At 38.1% G+C, this 22,321-nt stretch overlaps 2 protein-coding genes across 7 annotated transcripts in view; one reads left to right on the forward strand and one right to left on the reverse strand.

Moving 5' to 3' along the window:
* The window catches only part of Mcm8 (minichromosome maintenance 8 homologous recombination repair factor), a 34,223-nt gene extending 25,896 nt beyond the window's left edge, over positions 1-8,327 (reverse strand). The window contains exons 1-7 of one of the 4 annotated variants that reach the window (XM_027922544.3): positions 8,036-8,327; positions 6,920-7,072; positions 6,551-6,634; positions 4,871-4,953; positions 4,295-4,444; positions 1,463-1,566; positions 294-492 (exon numbers count right to left, since the gene is read on the reverse strand). In XM_027922544.3, the coding sequence (XP_027778345.3) occupies positions 294-492; positions 1,463-1,566; positions 4,295-4,444; positions 4,871-4,953; positions 6,551-6,634; positions 6,920-7,067 (768 nt within the window). In that variant the 5' untranslated portion in view covers positions 7,068-7,072; positions 8,036-8,327. Of the gene's footprint in view, positions 1-293; positions 493-1,462; positions 1,567-4,294; positions 4,445-4,870; positions 4,954-6,550; positions 6,635-6,919; positions 7,073-7,924 lie in introns of all 4 variants that reach the window. The other 3 variants (XM_071608754.1, XM_071608753.1, XM_071608755.1) reach the window with 3 other exon arrangements.
* Trmt6 (tRNA methyltransferase 6 non-catalytic subunit) lies at positions 8,295-21,293 on the forward strand. 3 transcript variants are annotated; one of them, XM_027922461.3, is made up of 11 exons: positions 8,295-8,702; positions 12,453-12,580; positions 14,096-14,205; positions 14,873-14,964; positions 15,094-15,177; positions 15,444-15,568; positions 16,637-16,992; positions 17,359-17,444; positions 18,003-18,105; positions 18,209-18,295; positions 19,743-21,293. In XM_027922461.3, the coding sequence occupies exons 1-11, from the start codon at positions 8,575-8,577 to the stop codon at positions 19,932-19,934; spliced, it is 1,491 nt and encodes a 496-aa protein (XP_027778262.3). In that variant the 5' UTR covers positions 8,295-8,574; the 3' UTR covers positions 19,935-21,293. The 3 variants fall into 3 exon arrangements, with proteins under 3 accessions (XP_027778262.3, XP_071464857.1, XP_071464858.1); XM_071608756.1 differs by having other exon boundaries at positions 18,189-18,295; positions 19,743-19,861; XM_071608757.1 differs by lacking the exon at positions 18,003-18,105 and having other exon boundaries at positions 19,743-19,861.
* The last annotated feature ends 1,028 nt before the right edge of the window (positions 21,294-22,321 follow it).

Here is a 22,321-nt window from a genome sequence, read left to right on the forward strand (position 1 = left end):
CAACACCCTGGGTTTAATTAGTCCCTAGCACCACAAAAATAAATAAGTAAAAATGTGTACACACATACATACACACACACACACACACACACACACACACACACACCTGGAACTGAAAATATAAACTCTGGGTAGTGGATAGAAAAATATCTATTTCTGTATTTCTTGTATCCTGAAGTATTTAATAATTAAATAAAAATCTCTGTGTTCACAAACACTGGGAAATAGTATCTGTAAACTGATTTGCCTTTATTACCAAGATAAATAAAGAAACAATTATAAAAATATATCACCTTTGTTGGAAGATTGTATTTTCCATCTGGAAGAGGGAAACTTTGAACCTCTCCACATGCAGCACACAGAAAAGCCATCTTGGTGCAAAGAGGCTTTACATTACTGACACGAACCACTGTCCCTCTTAGAGAAATGTATTTTCCATAGTAATTTGCTCGGACATTCTTGAGATGTGTCAAGGGCTCAAAGTTGTATATCCTAAATATAAAACAGGAACATATATATAATGAACAGAAAATTGATGTCTGTATTTTCACAAGTTCTTTTTAGTAACAACTATGGAATTCCCAAACAATATCACCATTTATATATCAGAAATCTCCCAAGAATTAAATTATTTTTAAAAATAAAAATGTTGCCAGGCGAAGTGGCACACACCTCTAATCCCAGCAGCTTAGGAGGCTGAGGCAGGAGGATCACAAGTTCAAAGGCAGCCTTAGCAAAAACGAGGCACTAAGCAACTCATTCAGACCCCATCTTTAAATAAAATATAAAATAGGGCTAGGGATGTGGCCTCAGTAGTCAAGTGTCCCTGAGTTCAATTCCTCCTCCCCCCAAAACAATGTCTTCACTTTTCTTATTCCAATAGGCTGTTGTCTATAGGGAAAAAAAAATTAAAGACAAAAGCAAAAATATAATGCATATAGGAAAACCTATATATTCAACAATCTTTGGATTTCTAACTTATTTTTAAACACCTGCTTCTTAGCATACCTTCAATAAATTTGGAAAATAAAAATAAAATCCTGATGATTTCCTTATTTATTCCTATATATCTCAATGAATTTAAAATGTAGAATTCAATAAAGATGAATTCAAGAATTCATTTATTCCCTGTGTCTAGTAGAAACATGACAATTTAACAATACACATACATACCACTTAGCATATTATGTGGATTATTAAATTTGTACATCAGAGTCTTGATTAAGTACATATCTAAAATCAATATTTACAGGTTGGAAAGTCAACCTATTTGGGCAGAAAATGTTGATTTCTGTCATGATCATTCTGAATAATTTTCAATAGGTTCACTGTGGGTATGATGATCTATGAAATTAGCAAGAACTCACACCATTTTTACTATTTCCTTGTTCGTATAAAATAAGGTTCTCATCCTTAAACAGTCATTAGGCCATATTCTAAATAACACCAGTAAGTTGCTCACCTTGCATAAATATGTGGCACATTTACCATTGTTTCCCCATCACTAGACAATCCTTCTTGGGCTTGTAATTCAGCTGCATGCCTTTCAAGGTCCTTAGTTAACACCTAAACAGAACAAACATTTACTCAAAGTTAAAAAATAAAGTATCCTCTTTAAGCAGAACTTTATATAGAGAGAATCTCAAGTTTACCAATATAAACAGTTCAGAACAAGACAGAATAAGAACAAGATTCTAATAGCCCTTGGAAAGTCTAATATTTAATTACAACTACTTATTTTATAGTAGACTGTTTTACTTGGCATTTTGCTGTCCCTGAACTGGAAATGTTCAGCATCCTTGTCTGCTACCTATTGTCCCAAATAAACTTAATATTATTAAGTCCTTATAATAGTCCCCAAAGCCATTATACCTTGATTTCTATAAAAATTTTTTTCTACTTCTCCATATTCATTGATTAATCAAGATAGAAAAAGTAATGATTTTTAAAATACCCAATACCGCAGCTACTATGAAGACAAACAATAAGTCTTGGCAAGGATGTAGGGGAAAAGGTACACTCATACACTGCTGGTGGGACTGCAAATTGTGCAGCCAATATGGAAAGCAATATGGAGATTTCTTGGAAAATTGGGAATGGAACCACCATTTGACCAAGCTATCTCTCTCCTTGGTCTATACCCAAAGGACTTAAAAACAGCATACTACAAGGATACAGCCACATCAATGTTTATAGCATCACAAGTTACAATAGCTAAATTGTGGAACCAACCTAAATGCCCTTCAATAGGGATGAATGGATAAAAAAAAAAAAATGTAGCATATATACACAATGGAATATTACTCAGCAATAAAAGAGAATAAAATCATGGCATTTGCAGGTAAATGGATGGAGTTAGAGAAGATAATGCTAAGTGAAGTTACCTAATCCCAAAAAACCAAAAGCCGAATGTTTTCTTTGATATAAGGAGGCAGATTCATAGTAGGATAGGGAGAGGGAACATGGGAGGAATAGACGAATTCTAGATAGAGCAGAGCGGTTGGAAGGGAAGGGAGGGGGCACGGGGTTATAAATGATGGTGGAATGTGATGATCATTATTATCCAAAGTACATGTATGAAGACATGAATTGGTGTGAATATACTTTGTATACAACCAGAGATATGAAAAATTGTGCTCTATATGTGTAATAAGAATTGTAATGCATTCCGTTGTCATGTATATATAAAATATAAAAATAAATTTAAAAAAATAAAATACCCTATACCAGCTCTGTTGGCATTTGATACTAAATAAATATAAAATACTTGCGTGCTGACATCTAAGAGGCAAAATTAGATGCCCATAAATAGTTATAATTGTTATAAGGACCATAAAGATTTATAGATAAAATGCCATGTGAGTTTTGAAAACGATTTTTAAGAAAGCTTTTACAAAGCGAAAAGAGGCCCACAAGAATTTGGATATGTGAGATAAAGAGAATGCTATATTGAATGGACAACATGTACAAGAGTACTTAGAGAATACTGGAAGAAGCTCGGTTTAGTTGGGTCATAGTGAATGTAAGACAGGAGAGATGAAATTTAGCCAGATCTTGGAAGGTTTTCAAAGTCATATAAAAGATTACAACTACTTATTTTACATAAAAGATTTCATATAAAAGATTTTGACTTCATTTAGAAGAAAAGGATGACCAGTTTTCAAGAACAAATTATATTTTACAAAAGCAATTGTTTAAGAACAACAATAAAGGCCTAGCCTGAGACAGAGGTAGTAAGGATAGAAAGGAGGTAGACTTAATAAACATTTTTCTGTTTGTTTGAACTTGCTATGTTGCCTAGGCCTGCCTCAAACTCTGGGCTCAAGCAATCTTCCTGCCTCAGTCTCCAATGTAACTGGGACTCCAGCAGCATTCCACTACACCCAGTTTAAGAGACATTTTAGAAAGAGAAATGAAAAGATATGGTTAATGAGGTGCTGAATGAGTCTGAAAACAACAGGCAAGGTTTACAATTTAGAATTTCTAGGAGTGTAGACCTTTGTGATAAACTATTCCTTGTACCTGCTCAGTGTCCAAATTCTAGCTACACTCTTAAGACCTACTATAATCTCTGAGTTTTCCCCATTCTCCCCCTACAGGTGAGGGTATTACATTTGCCTCTGACTGCAATCAGCAATACAATCTATGTCTGTCCTAAGATCTGCAACTCTTTACCTTAATGCATTTACCTGTTTGCTGGCCTGAAAAATGCTTTCATATATGTATACCATCTGACCCTGAGAAAAAACTCAGGCAAGAACAAAATAAACTGTTATTTCTATTTTACATATGAGAAATGAAGTGATCTGCTTCATGCCATAGAACCTAGATCTGAAGTTGATCTTTTGCTCCAAGTTCATAACTGCCAACATCATGATGCCTTGTCTTATCTTTCCTATGAGACTGAACAGTTCCCCCAAAATAAAGTTTAATATCTGCCCCATTTTTAATGATATTAGGCTAATTCAAATACATTAGAAATAATGTTATATTTAGATAAGCTTTTATACATAGAATGAATGGTAATTTTTAAACACAAGATTGTGAACCTTCATTTCAAGCCAGTAACCACTATCTGTTAGTAAAATCTATTTTATTTTTTTAAAGGTCTTGTTTGCTAGATGCCTAGTTTGGACTCAAAACTTGCAATTCTTCTGCCTTAGCTTCCTGAGTAGCTTGAATTACAGGCATGTACCACCACACCCAGGTAATCTTATTATCTTTTAAAGAAAGTCTTGACACTGGAATCTTTCTTTAAAATTCTGATGTAAGTCAGCACAAGATAAATATTTACCTGATGTATTGCCAGACCCATGCAAGCCAAGATTTTCTCAGGTGCATCCCTTAGTTCATTTGCTATATTTGGTATCAAATTAGTTATTTCATCATCTTTTGTCAATTCTCTAAAATCCACCAAAATACTTCCTTTTCTTTCTATTTCATCCTAGAAAAGATTAAAGTTTTAAAGTAACAATTGGTCTTTTAGAGTTAATTATCATAATTGAGCATTCAATTATATACTTTGAGAAAGCATACCATGTTTATATGGTGAAAATGCTAAGTACCATATAAGCTTTACACCAAGCACAGTCCTAATGTTTTCAATATATTAACTCACTTGTACTTCTTAACAATTCTTTGAGATAGCTATTTATACTATTACTTCCAAATGATAGACAAAGAAAACTGCGGCACAGAGAAGTTAAGTAATTCACCAAAGTCATACTGTAGGTAAGTGGCAGAGCTGGGATTTGTATGAAGGCAGTCCAACTCCAGTGCATATGATCATAATCACTAGCACCTCAAATATACTGTTCAATAAGATGACACATAAAGGTCAACAGGTAGTGTTACTGTAAGAAAATCTTACCTTATCATACAAGTCAATACGCCTTATGAAAAATTTTTCAAATGCTTGAATCTTCTCAATAAAAGGAGAGTTATCACTGTAAACTAATCCAACAAACATGGCATTAGCACTATGTTTTCATTAGATAACACTATAAACTTGACAGATTTTTTTTCTTCCAGTTGCTCTGTATTCTGATTACACTTAAACAAGAACTAGCATAAACATATACATAAGATTCTAAAACATGTTTAGGCCTGCATAATCCAAAATGCAGACAGAAAATCTCTGTAAAAAGCCCAATATCTGGGAAACCTTTAGAGGAGCCTTAGAAACCTAATTAGATATATCAGTTCAAATAGCTTACACAACAGCTAAAACCAAACATCATCGAACCCAGGGCCTTGTGCCATACAATGCAAGCACTCCACCAACTGAACTAGATCCACAGCCCCCATTTTTTTTTAAACATCCTAAAGCTATATATTTTCAAGTACCCTCTCAAAGAAACAGGATAATGAAGTAATGCCTAAGGCATCTCTTGCACTTTATTTTTAAGATCAGTCCCAAAATCTCTTATAGTGTTCTGAGGTTAACCACTAAGGGAATAACTGAAGTGTTGGTGACTAATGTATCCTGAAGCAACAAGACAATCTATGAAACACATGTGTCTATTTAATAGGGGAAAAAAAAAGACTGCCAATAAGGAAAATATTTGTAAAGCATCATTCATAAAATAAATCATGGGCGTCTGGTATGAGGCAGGGTCCTTGACTTCAAGCAGTGTAACACAGACATACACACACACACATATATATAAAACAAAACCCATATCTTATAAGAGAGATAACGAACACATAGATGTTATAAGAGCACAGAAAAGATAGCCCCCCATATCCATACACATAGATGTATGACAAAGATTGGTATTCAGAGATATTTCTTAACTGGTTTCTATGGAAATCTGTGTTGGTTACTTGCTCCTGGTTCCAGGTCTATCGTCTGTTTTCTGCTCTGATCAAGATCTGCACCCTACCTCCCAGATTCCTTTTAGGTTCTGCCAATTAGAGGCACTTCAAAAAACTGGAAGAAAGCAGGAAGTGGGAAAGGAATTTCTTCTTGTCTCCAATTCTTTTCAATATGTCTACAGCTGCAGAGGATAACTACAGTTCTAGCCTCCAGGTCCAAGCAACAACTAAGTCATGCCCCCTGAGTTACCAGTGACAACCAGTTTCATTTATATCAGTGATCTGAGCACAGTGCTACAGTGTATCCCTCAGGGGCCTAAGTACAGCTTTATAGGGTACCCTTTAGAGGCCAAACAGCTATGCCTCTACCCTTGAATTCCTAGGTTCTGATAATCTCAGTATTTCTTAACTTCTGCTAAAGTTAAGAATGGCTACTGTTTCCTCAAATTACTACTTTCTGGGGTTTTACTTTGATCTCCCCTTTCTGCTCTTTCAGTTTTTCATCTGAATGTCCAATTTCTTATAATAAATCTCTCTTCTGAAATACCTAGTGTATTTTACCACCTGATATAAAACCTAAAAATAACGCTCTTTAATATAAACATGATTTAATTGAAAAAACAAAGATTAGGAAGTACATAGCAGTAAGCCAAATAAATCACAGAAACATAAGATGTAACAAGGCAAGTTAAGGAAATATAACTTATGGTACTTTTTGTACTTTTAATTCTACCTTCAGAGAAATAAAGCTTCCAGCCTTTATATGGTATGAATTGATCCAATGTTGACTGTAGTAGCAAAGGCTGTGGGATTTGTTCTGGAAAACAAAACAAAAACTAAAATGCTAAGTTAATAAAAACAAAGCAAAGCTTTTTTTTTTTTCTCTCCAATTTGTTTCCCCTTTCAACAACGAAATGACATTAATAGTGCACCTAAAAAAGGTTTCTGGAAGAATTGTGCACATTAATTTTCAAATACTTGCTAAGGAGTAACATCAAATAAAAGATTGAAGTTTGAGCTAAATTACTTTGTCTGATAGGGATGAACTGTTTGCTTCATAAAGGAAAAAACAACAATCATTGTCTCACATGGTCATACATACCAGAGCTATTTTTTCCAATGGCTTTATTCAGGTTAGGTCTGTGTTCTCTTCCCCTCCATTTTCCTGAAAAGTTCCCACTACCTCTTCCTCTTCTCCAGCTTTGAAATCTTCCCCGTCCAAATCCTCTGCCTCTGCACTCACCATTCATGTCTTCTAATAAATAGATATTAGAAAAGACTTCACCAAAACAGGAGGGAAAGTTGTGCTCTTAAAAATGTATTAATGTAGTACAAAACAGAAAATTTATTCTGCTTCTGAGTGAATATAGGTTTACAAAGTTGTATATACTATGGGAGAAAATTCAAACAGTCTGCAATTACTCTTCTAATTTCCACCACTCTTTAAGGTATACAGTAGATGTTTTATTAAAAACATTAAGTTCTTATGGAATAAGAATAAGGTACTATACTGTAACAGTTTTCAAGGAGCTTCCATGACAGAAATAAAGATAAGACAAGTAATTAACTCTAAGATGCCTGCTTGCTGTGTTTAAAACTTATTACAGAGCAGGAATAGTTGAACATAATTCTGAACTATGAGATACCAGGGAAACATCATCATAGCTCCAGTCCCACAGTATCATATCCATTTTCTGCACAATTTTTTCCAAAAACTAAAACTGTTCTTTAAAAAATTGTTCTACTTACAAAACTCCACATCCTACTGACACAAATAAAAATATATCTGTACATTGTAGTGCAATTCATCACAAAGACCTTTACAAATCCCTATTTAAAGAGGGCTTAGTTAGTAAATAAGTTAATAACTAAAAAGTTCACGATTCTAGGGCAGGACAGGTCTCTCATCATCAACCAGACATTATATATTGAGAAACTGAAGCTCAGAGAAATTAAGGAAACGAATGAAGATCAAACTTGTTTGGTGACAGTACAGCAGACAAACTGTCTTCAGACTCCCAAGCTGAAGTGCTCCTTCAGATAACGCTATGTGCCATACCCTTCTCAGACAAGAAAATATGAGAATAGTAATAATTCCAACACAAACTTAAGAGGGCAGCTGTGCGTCGTTAAATACTTCATTTACATCTCCTCAGGCTGTTCTTACTTGCATGGAGAAAACTCAAACAGGCTCTCCCAGTTCACGACTCCGGGGTACCTGCTAATCCCAACGGCCTGATTCTCCCTCCCTCCTTAGTGGAAAGCACACGGGGCTATGAAGAGCCTCCAGCTCCTCAGACGACCCTTCAGGTCTTGAGTTTTTTCAGCCGTAGCTTCTTTGACGTCCCTGCGCAGGGCCGGATCCCTTCAGTCACAGCAGCTCAGGACCTTCAGTTTTTCCACTGCGACCTCGGGAAAGAACCCCGGAGAAAACGGACCCAACATCTCAAGACACTGTCCAGTCTCCCTCTAATTCTTTTTTGGCGCTTCCGTGACGCAATTTCCGTTCCAGGAAGCGGCGAAACAAGAAGGGAAGGGCGAAGAGTAGCCAATCAAAGAGTTCGGTCAGCCGGAAGTCGTGAAGCCCCCGGAAAGAAAGGACCAGACCGGAAAGCGGAAGCGGCGCACGGCACGTGGGGGCGGTGCCGGTCGGAGGGCTCCTGATTCCGTGGTGTTGTGGGGATTGAGGCAGGCGGCCGCGGCCGTGGCGCTTGGGACTGCAGGGACGTGGCGGAACAGCAAGACCGGCTGAGCGTCATGGAGGGCTCAGGGGAACACCCGAGCCCACAGCCCCCGCATCCCGGGGATAACCGCATCCACGAGGGCGACTTTGTGGTGCTGAAACGGGAAGATGTGTTGAAAGCAGTGCAGGTCCAGCGGAGAAAGTAAGTCAGGTTGCTGGCCTTGGGGTCTCCCTCCCCACCTAGATATTCCCTCCCTTCAGATCTTCCCAAAACCCCTTTCTTTCTCCAGGATCCTATTCTTAACTCACTGGATCTCCATCCCCCGCAGTCGTTGCCTCTTCTCAAATAATCCTGTCACAGTGGCCTTTTCCTCCGAGATTCTTATCCAGTCTCGACACTCAGGTTCTCCCATGTCCCTCCTGCCTTCCCACAGAGTCCCCCTTCTCGACTCCATACCCGGCGGTCTACCTTCGGCATCCTTTCCAGTTTTGCCACCGAGACCCTTCCCCAGAATCCCATTATTGGTCCTTGATTGCTCAGTTTGAATGCTTCCCTCTCCACCGTCGTCGTCCCCGCTTCCCACCGCCTGGGTTTCTATCTTTAGGTTCTTAGGATCTGCTCTGTGTTCTTACAGACCCCCACTCTTTTCATGTGGGTTCTCATCCTTACTTCTCAGAGTCTCCTCCTTGCTTGCCCCCCTTTTCCTCACAGGTCTCCTTCCTTTTTATCCCTCAGCCAGGATCAGTTCAGCCCCCACCCCACCCCCCGGCCAAAAAAAATGACCTCTTCTACCTAGCCTGGCTTTCTGGCTGGCCGGCCTTTTCTCTACCCAAACGGGAAAACCTGTCTACGTGGAATAAGGAAAGAAGACAACTTCCTGTAAAGTATGGAGTCCAATGGGGCTTGCTTCATTTTTACACCAAGGTATTCAAATTCCAGAAAAGTTGAATTGCTCAAAAGCAATTTACTCAAGGTCTCAGAATTTATGAACCTGCTACCTAATATTCTGTGTTAGTACTAGTGAAGTAGGATTTTGATAACTCTGGCAATGACAATGGTGAGGTTGTTAAATTCTAATAGCTTGGTTGTACTGAGAGTTATTTTTTGAGCTAGGTTATTATATTACTTTTTTGTTTGTTTGTTTGTTGCAATGCTGGTCATCAAACCCAGGGCTTCACACATGCTACGCAAGTGCTGTACTACTGAGCTACAACCTCAGTCTTATATCAACTCTTGACAAAGAAGTAAGGTGCAGGTTGAATGCAGTGGCAGGAGACTGCAGACCCAAAAGCTAGGCATTAAGTATTTTGAATTTCTGATAAATGCTTACTTCACATAAATTATTTTACTACTGTTTTCATCAAACTAGTATTTAAGGTGAAGCACGTATCATTAAAAATTAGTCAATGTTTATAGCAGTTCAGTTCATAATAGCTAAACTACGGAACCAACCTAGGTGTCCTTCATTCACCAGATGAATGGATAAAGAGAATGTGGTATATATTCACAATAGAATATTACTGAGCCATCAAGAATGACTTTATGACTTTTGCTGGTAAGTGGCTGGATCTGGACACTATCATGCTAAGTGAAATAAGCCAGTCCCAAAAAACCAAAGGTCAAATGTTCTCTCTGATATGAGGATGCTAATATACAACAAGTGGGTAGGAGGGAAAGAATAGAAGTTCAGTGAATTAGACAAAGGGGAATGAAGGGAAGGGAGAGAGATAGGAATAGGAAAGACAGTGGAATGAACCTGAAACAACTTTCCTGTGTTCATATATGAACACACCACTACCAATGAAACTCCATATCATGTAGAACCTCAAGAATGGTTTATTATTTAGCTTTATTCTAAAGTTATATTCCATGTATGTATAATAAGTTATAATATACTCTATTTATGTATATCTAAAAAGAACAAATTTTTAAAAGGGGAAAAAATTGTGCCTGCTTCCAAGTGCAAAATTTTTGGAGCTTTCCAATACTAATTGCTTGAACTTTTTCGTTGAAGAATAACAATTGTAAGTATATAGTTTGATGATTAAGCCCAATTTACACATCTGTATAATAACTATCCAGGTGAAGCATTTTTACTTTCTTTTTCATACTATTCTTCTAAGTGCCTTAATTTTCAAGCATAGTTGTGCTTCTAACTATGTGCTCTTTTAAACAGGAGCTTTTTCATTACCAAGGAGATAGCAGCATCTTTAATTCTAATAGGTTCTCTTTAGGCCTGATTTGGAAACACTTATTTTTGGTCTCTCTTGACAAAGCCATGATGTCTATTTTTAATTAGAAAATGACCCTCTGAGCTCAGTTGCATCCCAGGCCAGACTCCCATCATCTTTCACTCTTGGCTGCACTCATCTGGTTAGGTAGAAGTGGTTCTGCCTCTCTGAGAACGGCAAGCCCTACTCCTTCCCAGTGAAGATGGGGTGTCCACATCCTCTCTGACTACACATGCCCTTCCCGCCTGGTGTATTGGCCTGTCAAACCAATCAGTTTGAGTGACACCCCTCCCTGCCTTTGCATATCAAGTAGACTGGGGCATAACTCACCCAAGCTTAGATCCATTGGTTCATTAACACTAAAGTGTTTGAAGGATGAGGGTGGCGGATGTATATCTGAGCTGAGTTTCAACTTCTCAGGGGGTTGTGTCAACAAATATTTTGAATATCTGGTATGTGTTAGTTTTGGGGGACCCAGCGAAACAAGAATTGGCCTTGTCTGGATCACTTGGGATCATGCCGTATTTCCCTCATGTGGTCAAGTAACATATAATGAAGATGGGACACGTACACATACAAAGGTGTGGCAGGATATAAGGAACCAAAAAAATGAAGGTGACGTACCTGGGAACTAGCAGTGGTGGGAAGCATTTGATGAGAACCCAGGTGATACAGCATGCATTGTGTTATACTCCAGGAGCTCAAAGGAAGATAAGGAGTGAAGGAGGGCACAAATAGGACAGGCACTACATCTCCCAAAATTCAGAAATTTTTGGATGTGGGCTGGGCCCTGAAGCTCAATGGTACTTCCTAAGGTCATTTGGCCTTTGCTGAGAAATATTGTGTAATATATTGGAATTAACTATTCCTTGAGGTCAGACAGACCTGAATTTGTATCCTAGCTCTAGCACCTTGTAACTCAATCTTGAACAGAACATTTTTCCCTAAGCCTCAGATTTCTCTTTTGGAGAGAGCTGTGTCCCAGGATTAGTATGAGAATTAAAAAGCATAACATAGTGCCTAATCTCTGGTTGATGTTCAGCAGCAGGTATCAGTTTTCTTCTTTTGAAAGGAAAGATTTTTGTTTTTATGGGATTTCCCCTCCTAACAGTAAGATACAAATCTGGGTAATAAGAAAATCTTTCCTGGTCCACAGTCACAGTAGAGCATTGTCAGTGTTAGATTCCATTTCCAAATGTATAGAAATATATAGATTGCCAGTAATGTTTATTTGAAATGTGATTTGCTTGTATTAGATAATTTTTCAGTAAAATGGCTATGTATACCAAGACCAAGGAGTTCCTTGGTCTTGATTGTAATCCTTGTCATCTCAGTGATTGTTCTGTTTTGGTACTTGTGAGTTGTGAGGGGTGTCACGGTGCATGTCCAGTGACCTGGCATCTTGGTGACCATGTGTATTATTCAGGAATCTGCAGAGCCTATGAGTTTGGACATCCTGGTAGACAGTACAAAAGGGGTTCAGATGATGCCCTAGAGGAGAAACATCTTTTGTCTTTGCTTCCTCTTTCCAAAATTCAGTGTTTTCCTGGCTTCTTTATTAATTTTATGTCTCTGCCCCAAACTTGTTCCCTGTAGTTTGTCAGTTTGTGCTGTTGATCATCTGTTGAGGAGACCACTTTTGAAATAAATTAGAATGAACAGACTTTTCTTGACTGAATACAAAAGAAATCAGTTAATTAATTGCTTTTTCTTCCCCCAGGAAAGTAACTTTTGAAAAACAGTGGTTCTACCTGGATAACGTGATTGGCCATAATTATGGAGCCACATTTGAAGTGACTAGTGGAGGAGGTCTTCAGCTCAAGAAAAAGAAGGAAGAGCCTACTTCAGGTGCACCAATTAGAACTGTATCTTGGTGGAATGAAGCAAATACTTCCTTCAGCAATGAAATAACCTGGATTCTGGCTCTAGCCCACTATTAACTGACTCCCTGACCTTGAACCAGGCAGTTAATCCCATGAGTCTTGCTGTTTTGTTGCAAAAAACTTTTTCAGTATCCAAAAGCTAAGAAACTGGTGCAGAGTCATGGATAGGGTGAAGATTAGGATCTGGCTTTGAATAAAGTGACTAGGTTTAGTGCCTGCTTTATTACTTGACTTGCAACTTCGGGCAGATGATTTGATTTGTGTGATTCTAATTCATTAAGTGGGGACATAAACATGTTTAATGCCTAGGTTATGATGCGTGTTTAGTGACATAGCCTTCTTAGGAAGATCCCAACAGTGCCTTGCCTATAGTCAGGTCTTATAATTTTAGCTATTATTAACTGAAGATAAATTCTTGCTTATTTAAATTAACATTTCCAGTAAAATATATTTAAATAATTACTAAAAGTTAATTTAAATACTGTTAAAGTTCTAAGTCAGAACAATTAGATACTTTAAAATTAACATCTGTATTTTTATTAAGTATCAAATAGGTGCCAGGCATGATTAGTTCCCTAATCATGCCTGGCACCTATTTGGTACTTAATAGCAATTTATTTTATTTTTTATTTATTTATTTATTTAATATTTTTTAGTTGTAGATGGACACAATGTCTTTATTTTATTTACTTATTTGTATGTGGTACTGAGGATCGAACCCAGCCCCTCACGCATGCAAGGCAAGCGCTGTACCACTGAGCTACAACCCTAGCCCTATTATAGCAATTTATAAGACATGGTATCTTATAAAATGTATTTACCAGTGGAGAATAACCAAAATTATCAAGGAAACAAGCAAATAGCATGATTTCTGATGATGGTACATGTGAAAATAGTAAAGCAGGGGGTGTGTACTAGAGCCTGATTGGACAAGATGAACCTTGTCTGGGATGACCAAGAAACAGCCACTTGGAGATATGTCATAGAGCCTTCCAGGCAGGGGAGCAGCAAGTCTCAAAATTCTGCTGAGGGACCTTGGTTGGAATGTTCAAGGAACAGAAAGAAGGGCAATATAGCTGATGCTTAGGGGTCAGGAGATAAGGCCAGGAAAGGGAGGCAGGGTCCACATCAGATAGATAGGACCTTGCAGGTCACTTTTGGAACACATTCTCATTGCTGTGGGAAACCACTCTATGCTGTTAAACATCCAAATAGATGCACCAGTATTTATTTTTAAAAACGGCACTTTGGAATCCATGTGGATAGGAAGAGGGTAAGAGTGGAAACAGGAAAATGAGTTAAAAGATTGGATTAGTCACCGCAAGACAGGAGAGTAGACTGCAATGAGGGCAAAGGAACTGGAAAGCCACACTGGAATGGCCATGGGATAGATGTGGTAATTTACTTGGAGAAAAAAAAAAATTGTAAAATAATTTCCGATAATAAATGTCATTATCATAGAGCAATTTCTTTTCCTTAGAGACCAAAGAAGCTGGCACTGATAATCGAAATATAATTGATGATGGGAAATCTCAGAAACTTACTCAAGATGACATTAAAGCTTTGAAAGACAAGGGCATTAAAGGAGAGGTAATATTCAAAGGATTTTTAAAGTTTTGTCTTTGCTTGGTATATAGGAAATGGTTCAGTTTTTAAAGCAGTCTTTACCAAAGGCAAAATGGAAAAAATAATGTTATACTTTTGTTAGAAATAGGTTGTAATGTACATGCGATTCAATAATCAAGATTTTGTTTCTTTTTTCTTTTTTCTTTTTTTTTTTGTAGATGGACATAATACCTTTATTTTATTTTTATGTGGTTCCTGGGATTGAACCCAGTGCTTCACACATTCTAGGCAAGCGCCGCACCACTGAGCCATAACCCGGCCCAAGATTTTGTTTCTTAAGTGCAAGAATATAAGTGAATAATATTACCAATAGTATTAATGCTATAGAATTTAATAACAATACATATTAGGATTTAACTGTATTTTTAGTAATGTTTTCAGCCAGTGCCCTTAGAAATGACAGTGTTTTTTATCTCTTTATTGGATATTTCTCTTCTTTACCTTGGTTTAAATGAATTTTAAAAAATACTTTAAATAGAGTATAGAACTACAGAGTTGATCTATTTGGACTTTTGTGGAAGAGGGACTGGAAAATCAGACCTGTGGATATATTCTGGGGTAAGAAACCCTTGAAGTTATTTGTTCTGTGAAAGTGAAGTTTCAGGAAATCTGCTTGCTCCTTTTTTTATAGGAAATAGTTCAGCAGTTAATTGAAAATAGTACAACATTCCGAGACAAGACAGAATTTGCTCAAGATAAATATATAAAAAAGAAGAAAAAGAAGTAAGTAGTTTCAGTTTGAAATGATGAAAAATATTTGATTTTTTTTGTATTTATAAAGTACATATTACTAAAAAATAAAATGTTTTAAACATTTGTTAAAAACTTGGTTTCTGTTTTTAACTCCCCCAGATATGAAGCTGTCATAACTATTTTGAAGCCATCTACCCGTATTCTTTCAATTATGTATTATGCAAGAGAACCTGGAAAAATTAAGTACGCTTTGTTTCCTTTCAAAAGTATAATTGGGGGAAAATGTATCTTTAAGAAAGTCATGATTTTAAATAAAATGAAAAACTTGCTCACCTGCATAAAGTGCCCTCCTACCTCATAAATTGTAAGTCCTTTTACTGTCACCTCCAAAGCAATCACTAGTCTTTATCAACATAATTTTTATTAAGCAAGTGAAACTTGAAAATGATGATTAAAATTTGAGGCTTTTACTTAGCAATAAGTGAGTGAACCATCCTTTTTTTCTTTAGCCATATGAGATATGATACACTAGCCCAGATGCTGACATTGGGAAATATCCGTGCTGGCAATAAAATGATCGTAATGGAAACATGTTCAGGCTTGGTGCTGGGTGCAATGATGGAACGAATGGGAGGTAAGATTTAACATTTGCAAGTTCAGTAAAATCCTACTCTAGCATTAGTAGAGAGGCCCAAAAGTGTAAACTGATAAGAAGCTGGGTTAAGGAAACCCTATGTAGTGGCACATGCCTGTAATCCCAGCCCCTCTGAAGGCTGAGACAGAAGGATTGCAAGTTCAAGGCCATCCTCAGCAGTTTAGCAAGGCCCTTAGCAACTTAGTAAGACCCGCTCTAAAAATTAAAAGTTAAAAAAAAAGGCTGGGGATGTAGCTTAGTGGTTAATCACTCCTGGGTTTAATCTCTAGTCCAAAAATTAAAAATTTAAAAGTTGGATTGTTACTTCAAGATTAATGAAGGGATTTGGCATGAACTCTTATAACTGCCGTTCTGGGACCTTCCTTTGTGGTCTGTATATCTATCCTACTGTGTTGGTACCCTTGTTGATGGTTGTCCTTTTCCACTTCAGTATTAGTGGGGGATGAGTGTGGGACCTGTGGCTGGCTAGGATCTTCAGGACAGATTTCGGTAAAATAGCTGGTGCTCATTTTATTGACCCAAATTGAAGGGATTGAGTGGGAAAACTACTGGGGAAGTATTGTCTCCTGGAAGAATACAACCTGATTTGCCTGAAGGTTATATAAATTATGCCGCTTAAGGATTGGAGTAAAAGACAAATTCACATGATCCCAGGGGTTGTTTGTTTAATATTTTTTAGTTGTAGTTGGACACAGTACCTTTATATTATTTATATATTTTTATGTGGTGTTGAGGATCGAACCCAGAGCCTAACATATGCTAGGCAAGTGCTCTACCACTGAGCCACACCCCAACCCATGATCCCAGGGTTTTAAGGGTAACGTCAAGTGGGGGTAGCTTCTTTAAGACTTCTTATTTATCTGTTTTGGAATTATGTTTTCTTCACTTGAAATAGGCATAGGCTCCAAATAGACCCAGAGGAGCTGTATCATTCCTCAGCCTCTAAACAGAGTAGGAAAGTCTTACTATTGTGGAAAACTCTCTACGTGTTTATGTAGTCTAGAATTGCCTCCATTGTGCAGATGTTTGTTTCTTTTATTTGCTCAGGTTTTGGCTCCATTATTCAGCTCTACCCTGGAGACGGACCTGTTCGGGTAGCAACAGCGTGTTTTGGATTTCCCAAATCTTTTCTCAGTGGTCTTTATGAATTCCCCCTCAACAAAGTGGACAGTCTCCTAAATGGAACATTTTCTGCTGAGATGTTATATGCAGAGCCAAAAGACAGTGCATCAGTTGAAGAAAGTAATGGTGCACTTGAGGAAAAGCAGGCTTCTAAACCAGACAATGAAGACAGCATGGCAGAGGCCCCAGAGAGCAATCACCCAGAACAAGAATCAATGGAAGTTGTTCCTCAAGATCCAGAATATAAGGAGCCTAAAGATAGAGGAAGCAAAAAAGATTATGTAAGAATGTCAAGAATCATATCCCTTGTAATATTCCCAGGGCCTTCATTAACTTAAGTAATGAGATTTGATTTGGCTATGGAACATCCCTGCCCAAGTTGATAAATATCAAAATAGTTGGAGACTGTGTATGTGCACACACGTACACGTGACTTAATCTTTGGAATGCAGCTCTAGGATTCAGAAACATTGTGTAGTTGCTTGGTGGGGGTTTATAATAGGTTTTTATCATTCTTACAAAGACCCTCCTTCTGTTGCTTTAGCCTGAGTTGATAAATATCATTGAAATGTTTGATAAACCAAAGTATTTCTGTAAACCTGACTGAATAACCTCCATACATCAGTTTCTTTTTTTTCTTCTTGAAGATTCAGGAAAAGCAAAGGAGACAAGAAGAGCAGAGGAAGAGACACTTGGATGCTGCTGCTCTACTGAGTGAAAGGAACGCAGATGGGTGTGTTAATAAAGAATGCAGGGTACTTCTTTGGTGCTCGTAGGCTCTGCTTCAAATGGATCAGCACTCTCTTTCTGCCTGTCTGCTCTGATTCTAGTGGGAACCGAGATAAGGATTCTCTATCTATTTTTTAAGAAAGGCTGGATCTGGCTGAAGTGGGACATTGATGGTGCTAGTCTGTTTCAGAAGAAATCTGAGTGTTCTCCAGTGACAATGCATCAGACAAAGCTGTGTGGTCCCACTGGGTGCAGGGGTGGGACATTTAAATAGCTGTGATACTGGCTAATGGCAAGATCTAATGAAAATCTCCTGACAGGGAGAGTTATATTTAAGTATCTACAGAACCAGTATATCTGGTGTTGGACTTGTTGCCAGAGAAAAATTTGAGAACTATAACCCAGTTTGTGTTTCCTAGAAATAAATAGCTCATGATTTTATTGTTTTGAATTTCTAGAATGTCATATTTAAGTCCTTCTTGTGTGAAATAAATAAATTTATTTTAAATAAATTTCACTTCGGAGTAGTAGGGAAATAATTTGTCTAACATTTTCCTTGCAGTTTAATTGTAGCCAGTCGTTTCCATCCCACTCCATTGCTGCTGTCTTTGTTGGACTTTGTGGCCCCTTCAAGGCCATTTGTGGTCTACTGTCAGTATAAAGAGGTAATAGTAGAACAAGATGGACAGGCATTCTTACATCTGAATTTTGATTCTCAAACTGCAGCACAGGAAGTATTTCTTAACAGAACTCTGTTTTTGCCTTCAGCCTTTGTTGGAATGCTACACAAAACTGCGTGAGAGGGGAGGAGTCATCAACCTCAGGCTGTCTGAAACCTGGCTCAGAAATTATCAGGTACATGTTCTTACAGTCTGTCTGAGGAGCTGCTCTCCAGAGTTGCCGGCTCCTTACAGTAGTACTGGAAGTGGTTAAGTAGAAATATTTCTGGCTATTGCAATGGATATGTTTTCTTCTTGTGACTCAGGGAAAGGGCCCCTTACCATTCTTGACTCTCTTTTCATTTCAAGGTTCATTACTCTAGCCCAGAAGCCTGTAAAGTACAAAGAGTTGTAGTTCTTATTTCCCCAAGACCTCGACATCTCTGTAGAGGGGACAAATCGATAATAGCAAAATCCTCAGGTGAATGAGGGAGGCCCTCTCTCTCTCTCTCTGCTAGAACATCTTCACAGCATGTTTTTAGGATTTGCAGGTGGAGTCTATGTCAGTTAGGTTTTCTGAAAAACATATGCTGAGATGGAAATCGAGTATAAGATTTATTGGGAAAATGCCTTTGAAAGATAAAAAGAGCTGGGTGCAGTGGCAAATGCCTGTAATCCCAGTGGCTCTGGAGGCAGAGGCAGGAGAATCCCAAGTTCAAAGCCTGCCTCCGCAAAAAGCAAGGCACTAAGCAACTCAGTGAGACCCTGTCTCTAAATAAAGTACAAAATAGGGCTGGGGAAAATGGCTCAGTGGTCGAGTGCCCCTGAGTTCAATGCTGGGTCCCCATTACCACCACCACCAAAAAAAAGAGGTAAGGTGAGACGGAACAGAATTAGGTGCAGGTTGATGCCTTTAAAGTGGGAGGGTGGAAGAAGGAGAGCAGGGGAGGAAGAGCCTGCAGTGCTGTTCTGAGAAAGTTTCAGCCCAGCTATTGAGGACCTCAGGAATAAAGATTGTACTGTGTTGGGCAGAAAGGTCTACTCTTGGTATCTCTGCTCAGTTACCACTGCGAGCAGGCCATGATCTCCCTCAGTATGGTTACTGTAGTGGATCCCAAAGCAGCAGCAACTGATTTCTGCAGCTTTCTGCTGCCTGGATGCCTCAAAGCCAGTTCCCTCATCTGGGGAAAATGGCTGGGGGCTCTTCCATACTACCACACCCTGTTCTACTACTTGGCATCTTGTCATACTGTGGTAGGGATGTTGTTGAGCCCTGAATGACCTTACCCTTTATGAAAGTTGTCTTATTTAATTAAGGGTAACAGGAGAGAAGAGTTCTTGTCAGTTAACAGGGCAGCAGGGAAGGGAGTTCTGAGTGTGCATCTAGTAGCCACCTTTCCATAAACCCAGGTGCCATGTTGGCTATGAAACTTCCTAAAACCAAGAGGAAAGTAGCACATAGACCCAGAATACTGCACAAACAATTTGCCCAATTTCTACACTGACATGTGGAGGAATGAACTCTAGAAATTCACTCATTTAAATCTTCAAGAGAATTTGTTAATGATTCTTAGTAAATGTGTCATTGGCATGTACTTTATCATCTTGGGAAAATGTGAATGTCTGTTTTTTGTTTTGATTAGGTTTTGCCAGATCGAAGTCATCCCAAGCTGCTGATGAGTGGAGGCGGGGGGTACCTTCTGTCAGGCTTCACTGTTGTCTTGGACAATCTTCGAGCAGACACCAGCCTCAAGTCCAGCGTGAGCACTTTAGAATCACACAAGACTGAAGAACCAGCAGCTAAAAGACAGAAATGCCCAGAATCTGGCTCTTAATTCTTCAAGTGGCTTTGATTTTTGTTCTCAGGCATTCTGCAGTTAACTGTTCTTTTTCATATTCTGAGAATAAGAACATGGCTGTATACGCCTTCTGGGAAGAAGGAATAGCCTTTGTCCACTTCTGACACAGATGTGTTTACTCTGTCCAAACTACAACTCAAGTATGCAGTAGTGGATTAATCAGACAATTTTGTTTATTTAACAAAAATCCTCTGAGTAATTCTAAATACTCGGCAAATATCTTGAGAATTTCAGAATACTGAAAACGTATTTATACAAGACCTTGTTTGCATTTTAAGCTAAGTGGAATAACACAATATAACTAAAACTTGATGGGTACTGAAGGGAAGGAATTTGTGGAAGAAATTTCCTGTGCTTATTCCATTCTCTTTAACATAAGCAATATGAATGTGTGAGTATATGAGATTTATAGTACCAAAAATATCCACTCTGTTCCCCACCATGGAAAAAGCATTTTTTAAATGCTAGGTTTTATTATTCTAATAGTTGTCAACCTGAGAAAGTTCGAAGTATTCATTTTACTGTCTCTTTTTTTTTTGGCGGGGGGGTAACATTAGGAAGGTTTAGTAGGTACTTTTTTGGTGTTAATTTGCCAATCCTTTTATTCCCTGTTTGAAATAAAGTGACTAGAATTTTTGTATGATATTTAATTAAAGAAACAATTGTTTTCCCCAGAGACTTAATGATATACAACATGCATGCGTGTATATATGCACACTTGTGCACACACGTATATATATGTATGTATAGATGATTGTATATACATATATACACACATGCACACACATGTATATGGGTGTATAGGTGTTGGTATATACACATATATACACACAGAGAATGTACTACCTATATTAATACACACAGAGAACATATTATTTATTTGAAATATGATAAAATTTTGTGCAGGACTTAGACCAGTTCTCATTGCGTTGTTGTTGCTCCTTGTCAAATGTTTTTTAAAAGTGCCTTTTTCTGGTGATTATTAAATACTGGTCTGAAAAGCTCTGCCAGGACTAGGTGGTTAACCTTTATAAACTCTGAAAAATTATAATCAGATTATTTAATCATCTGTTGCAGCAAATAAAAGTGTTCTGAGCAAGCCACAGCTCTTATCCATTTGAGAATCAGTCTTGCTTACTAGAACATGCTCTTGTGTATTGTTCACATTGTCATAGTATAGATGGTTATCATCCAATGAGGAATCACAGAAAAAATTTTTTTCCTAACAGCATGTGCTATTCTGATAATGGCCAGTGTGATTACCAACAAGTACAATTTTGATTCCTTTTTCTTAAAACAGTTGTTTTTAAAGAATAAAAGTGTTTCCTACTATGATCTGTGTAACTGTCATTAATGATGCAGTCATGGTGCCATATTGATAGCTTCCAGTCAATTGTGATGCATGGTCTGTCTTGGTAGAGAGCACACCTCACTGAATATCAATCAGATTTTTCACCTATCTGTATACAACCAGTCAAGTTTATCGAGAAGACAAAACTGTGTAGATGAGATTCAGTAGCGTTGTCTCCTCTGGTCACTGTTAAAACAGTGTTCTACTTGGAACTCAACCAGTTTCCAAGTCCCATTTCCTTCCCTAACCCCTTGGCATGGGTTCTCAGTTCTCAGAGGGATGGGTCAGGTCTCAGCTACCAAGGCCCTGCCTGTACATGTTCCTGCCCTGAGAGAGAACCTAACTCCTCCCCAGCAACAACGAAAGTGAACTTGTGTTATTTTTTTTCTCAAATGTAATTTACTTCTTTGTGAGTATAAATGACTTAATTCAGTGGTTCACAAACTTACTCTGACATAATCTCTCTCATAGCTTTTCAGGGATCAACAAACTAAAAAGGGTCTCAGTAAATATTTTGGGGTTTAATCACAACTATTCAGCTGTGTCACAGTGTGAAAGCAGAGTGTTCCATTAAAATTTCATTTATAGGCATTGTGTTTTGAATGAAACCACAGACAGTCTGGAGTAGGCAGCAAAGATATAAAAGGAAATCCAGAGTTTCTTAGACCTCTTAAGTCTGTCAGCAGCATCCCATTCCTCTTTTTTGTGGTGCTGAGGATTAAACCCAGGACCTTGTGCATGTGAGGCAAGCACTCTACCAACTGAGCCATATCACCAGCCCACCCAGTACTCCCTTTGCCGGTCTGCTCACTTGGAGGACCCTACTGTCTCCCAGCTTCCTCCCATCCTGATTTCTTTCACTGCTTCCTTCTCATCTCTGGTGTGCTCTGAGCTCAACCTTGCACCTTTCTTCCTTCTACTACTATACTGGTTCCCTAGGATAATGATGATTTGGGAGCCGATCAAAGAAAGATGTGACCATAAGGTGGCAGTAGCATACATGCTTCACTGG

Source organism: Marmota flaviventris, chromosome 2 (assembly GCF_047511675.1).
Source record: "Marmota flaviventris isolate mMarFla1 chromosome 2, mMarFla1.hap1, whole genome shotgun sequence".
Classification (NCBI taxonomy): domain Eukaryota; kingdom Metazoa; phylum Chordata; class Mammalia; order Rodentia; family Sciuridae; genus Marmota; species Marmota flaviventris.

Excerpts from the sequence above, each read along its gene's own strand:
- Trmt6 (XM_027922461.3), top strand. The coding sequence starts at position 8,575 with ATGGAGGGCTCAGGGGAACACCCGAGCCCACAGCCCCCGCATCCCGGG. Across the intron at positions 14,206-14,872 it reads ACAAGGGCATTAAAGGAGAG|GAAATAGTTCAGCAGTTAAT; the intron begins GTAATATTCAAA and ends CTTTTTTTATAG. Across the intron at positions 15,178-15,443 it reads AGAGAACCTGGAAAAATTAA|CCATATGAGATATGATACAC; the intron begins GTACGCTTTGTT and ends TTTTTTCTTTAG.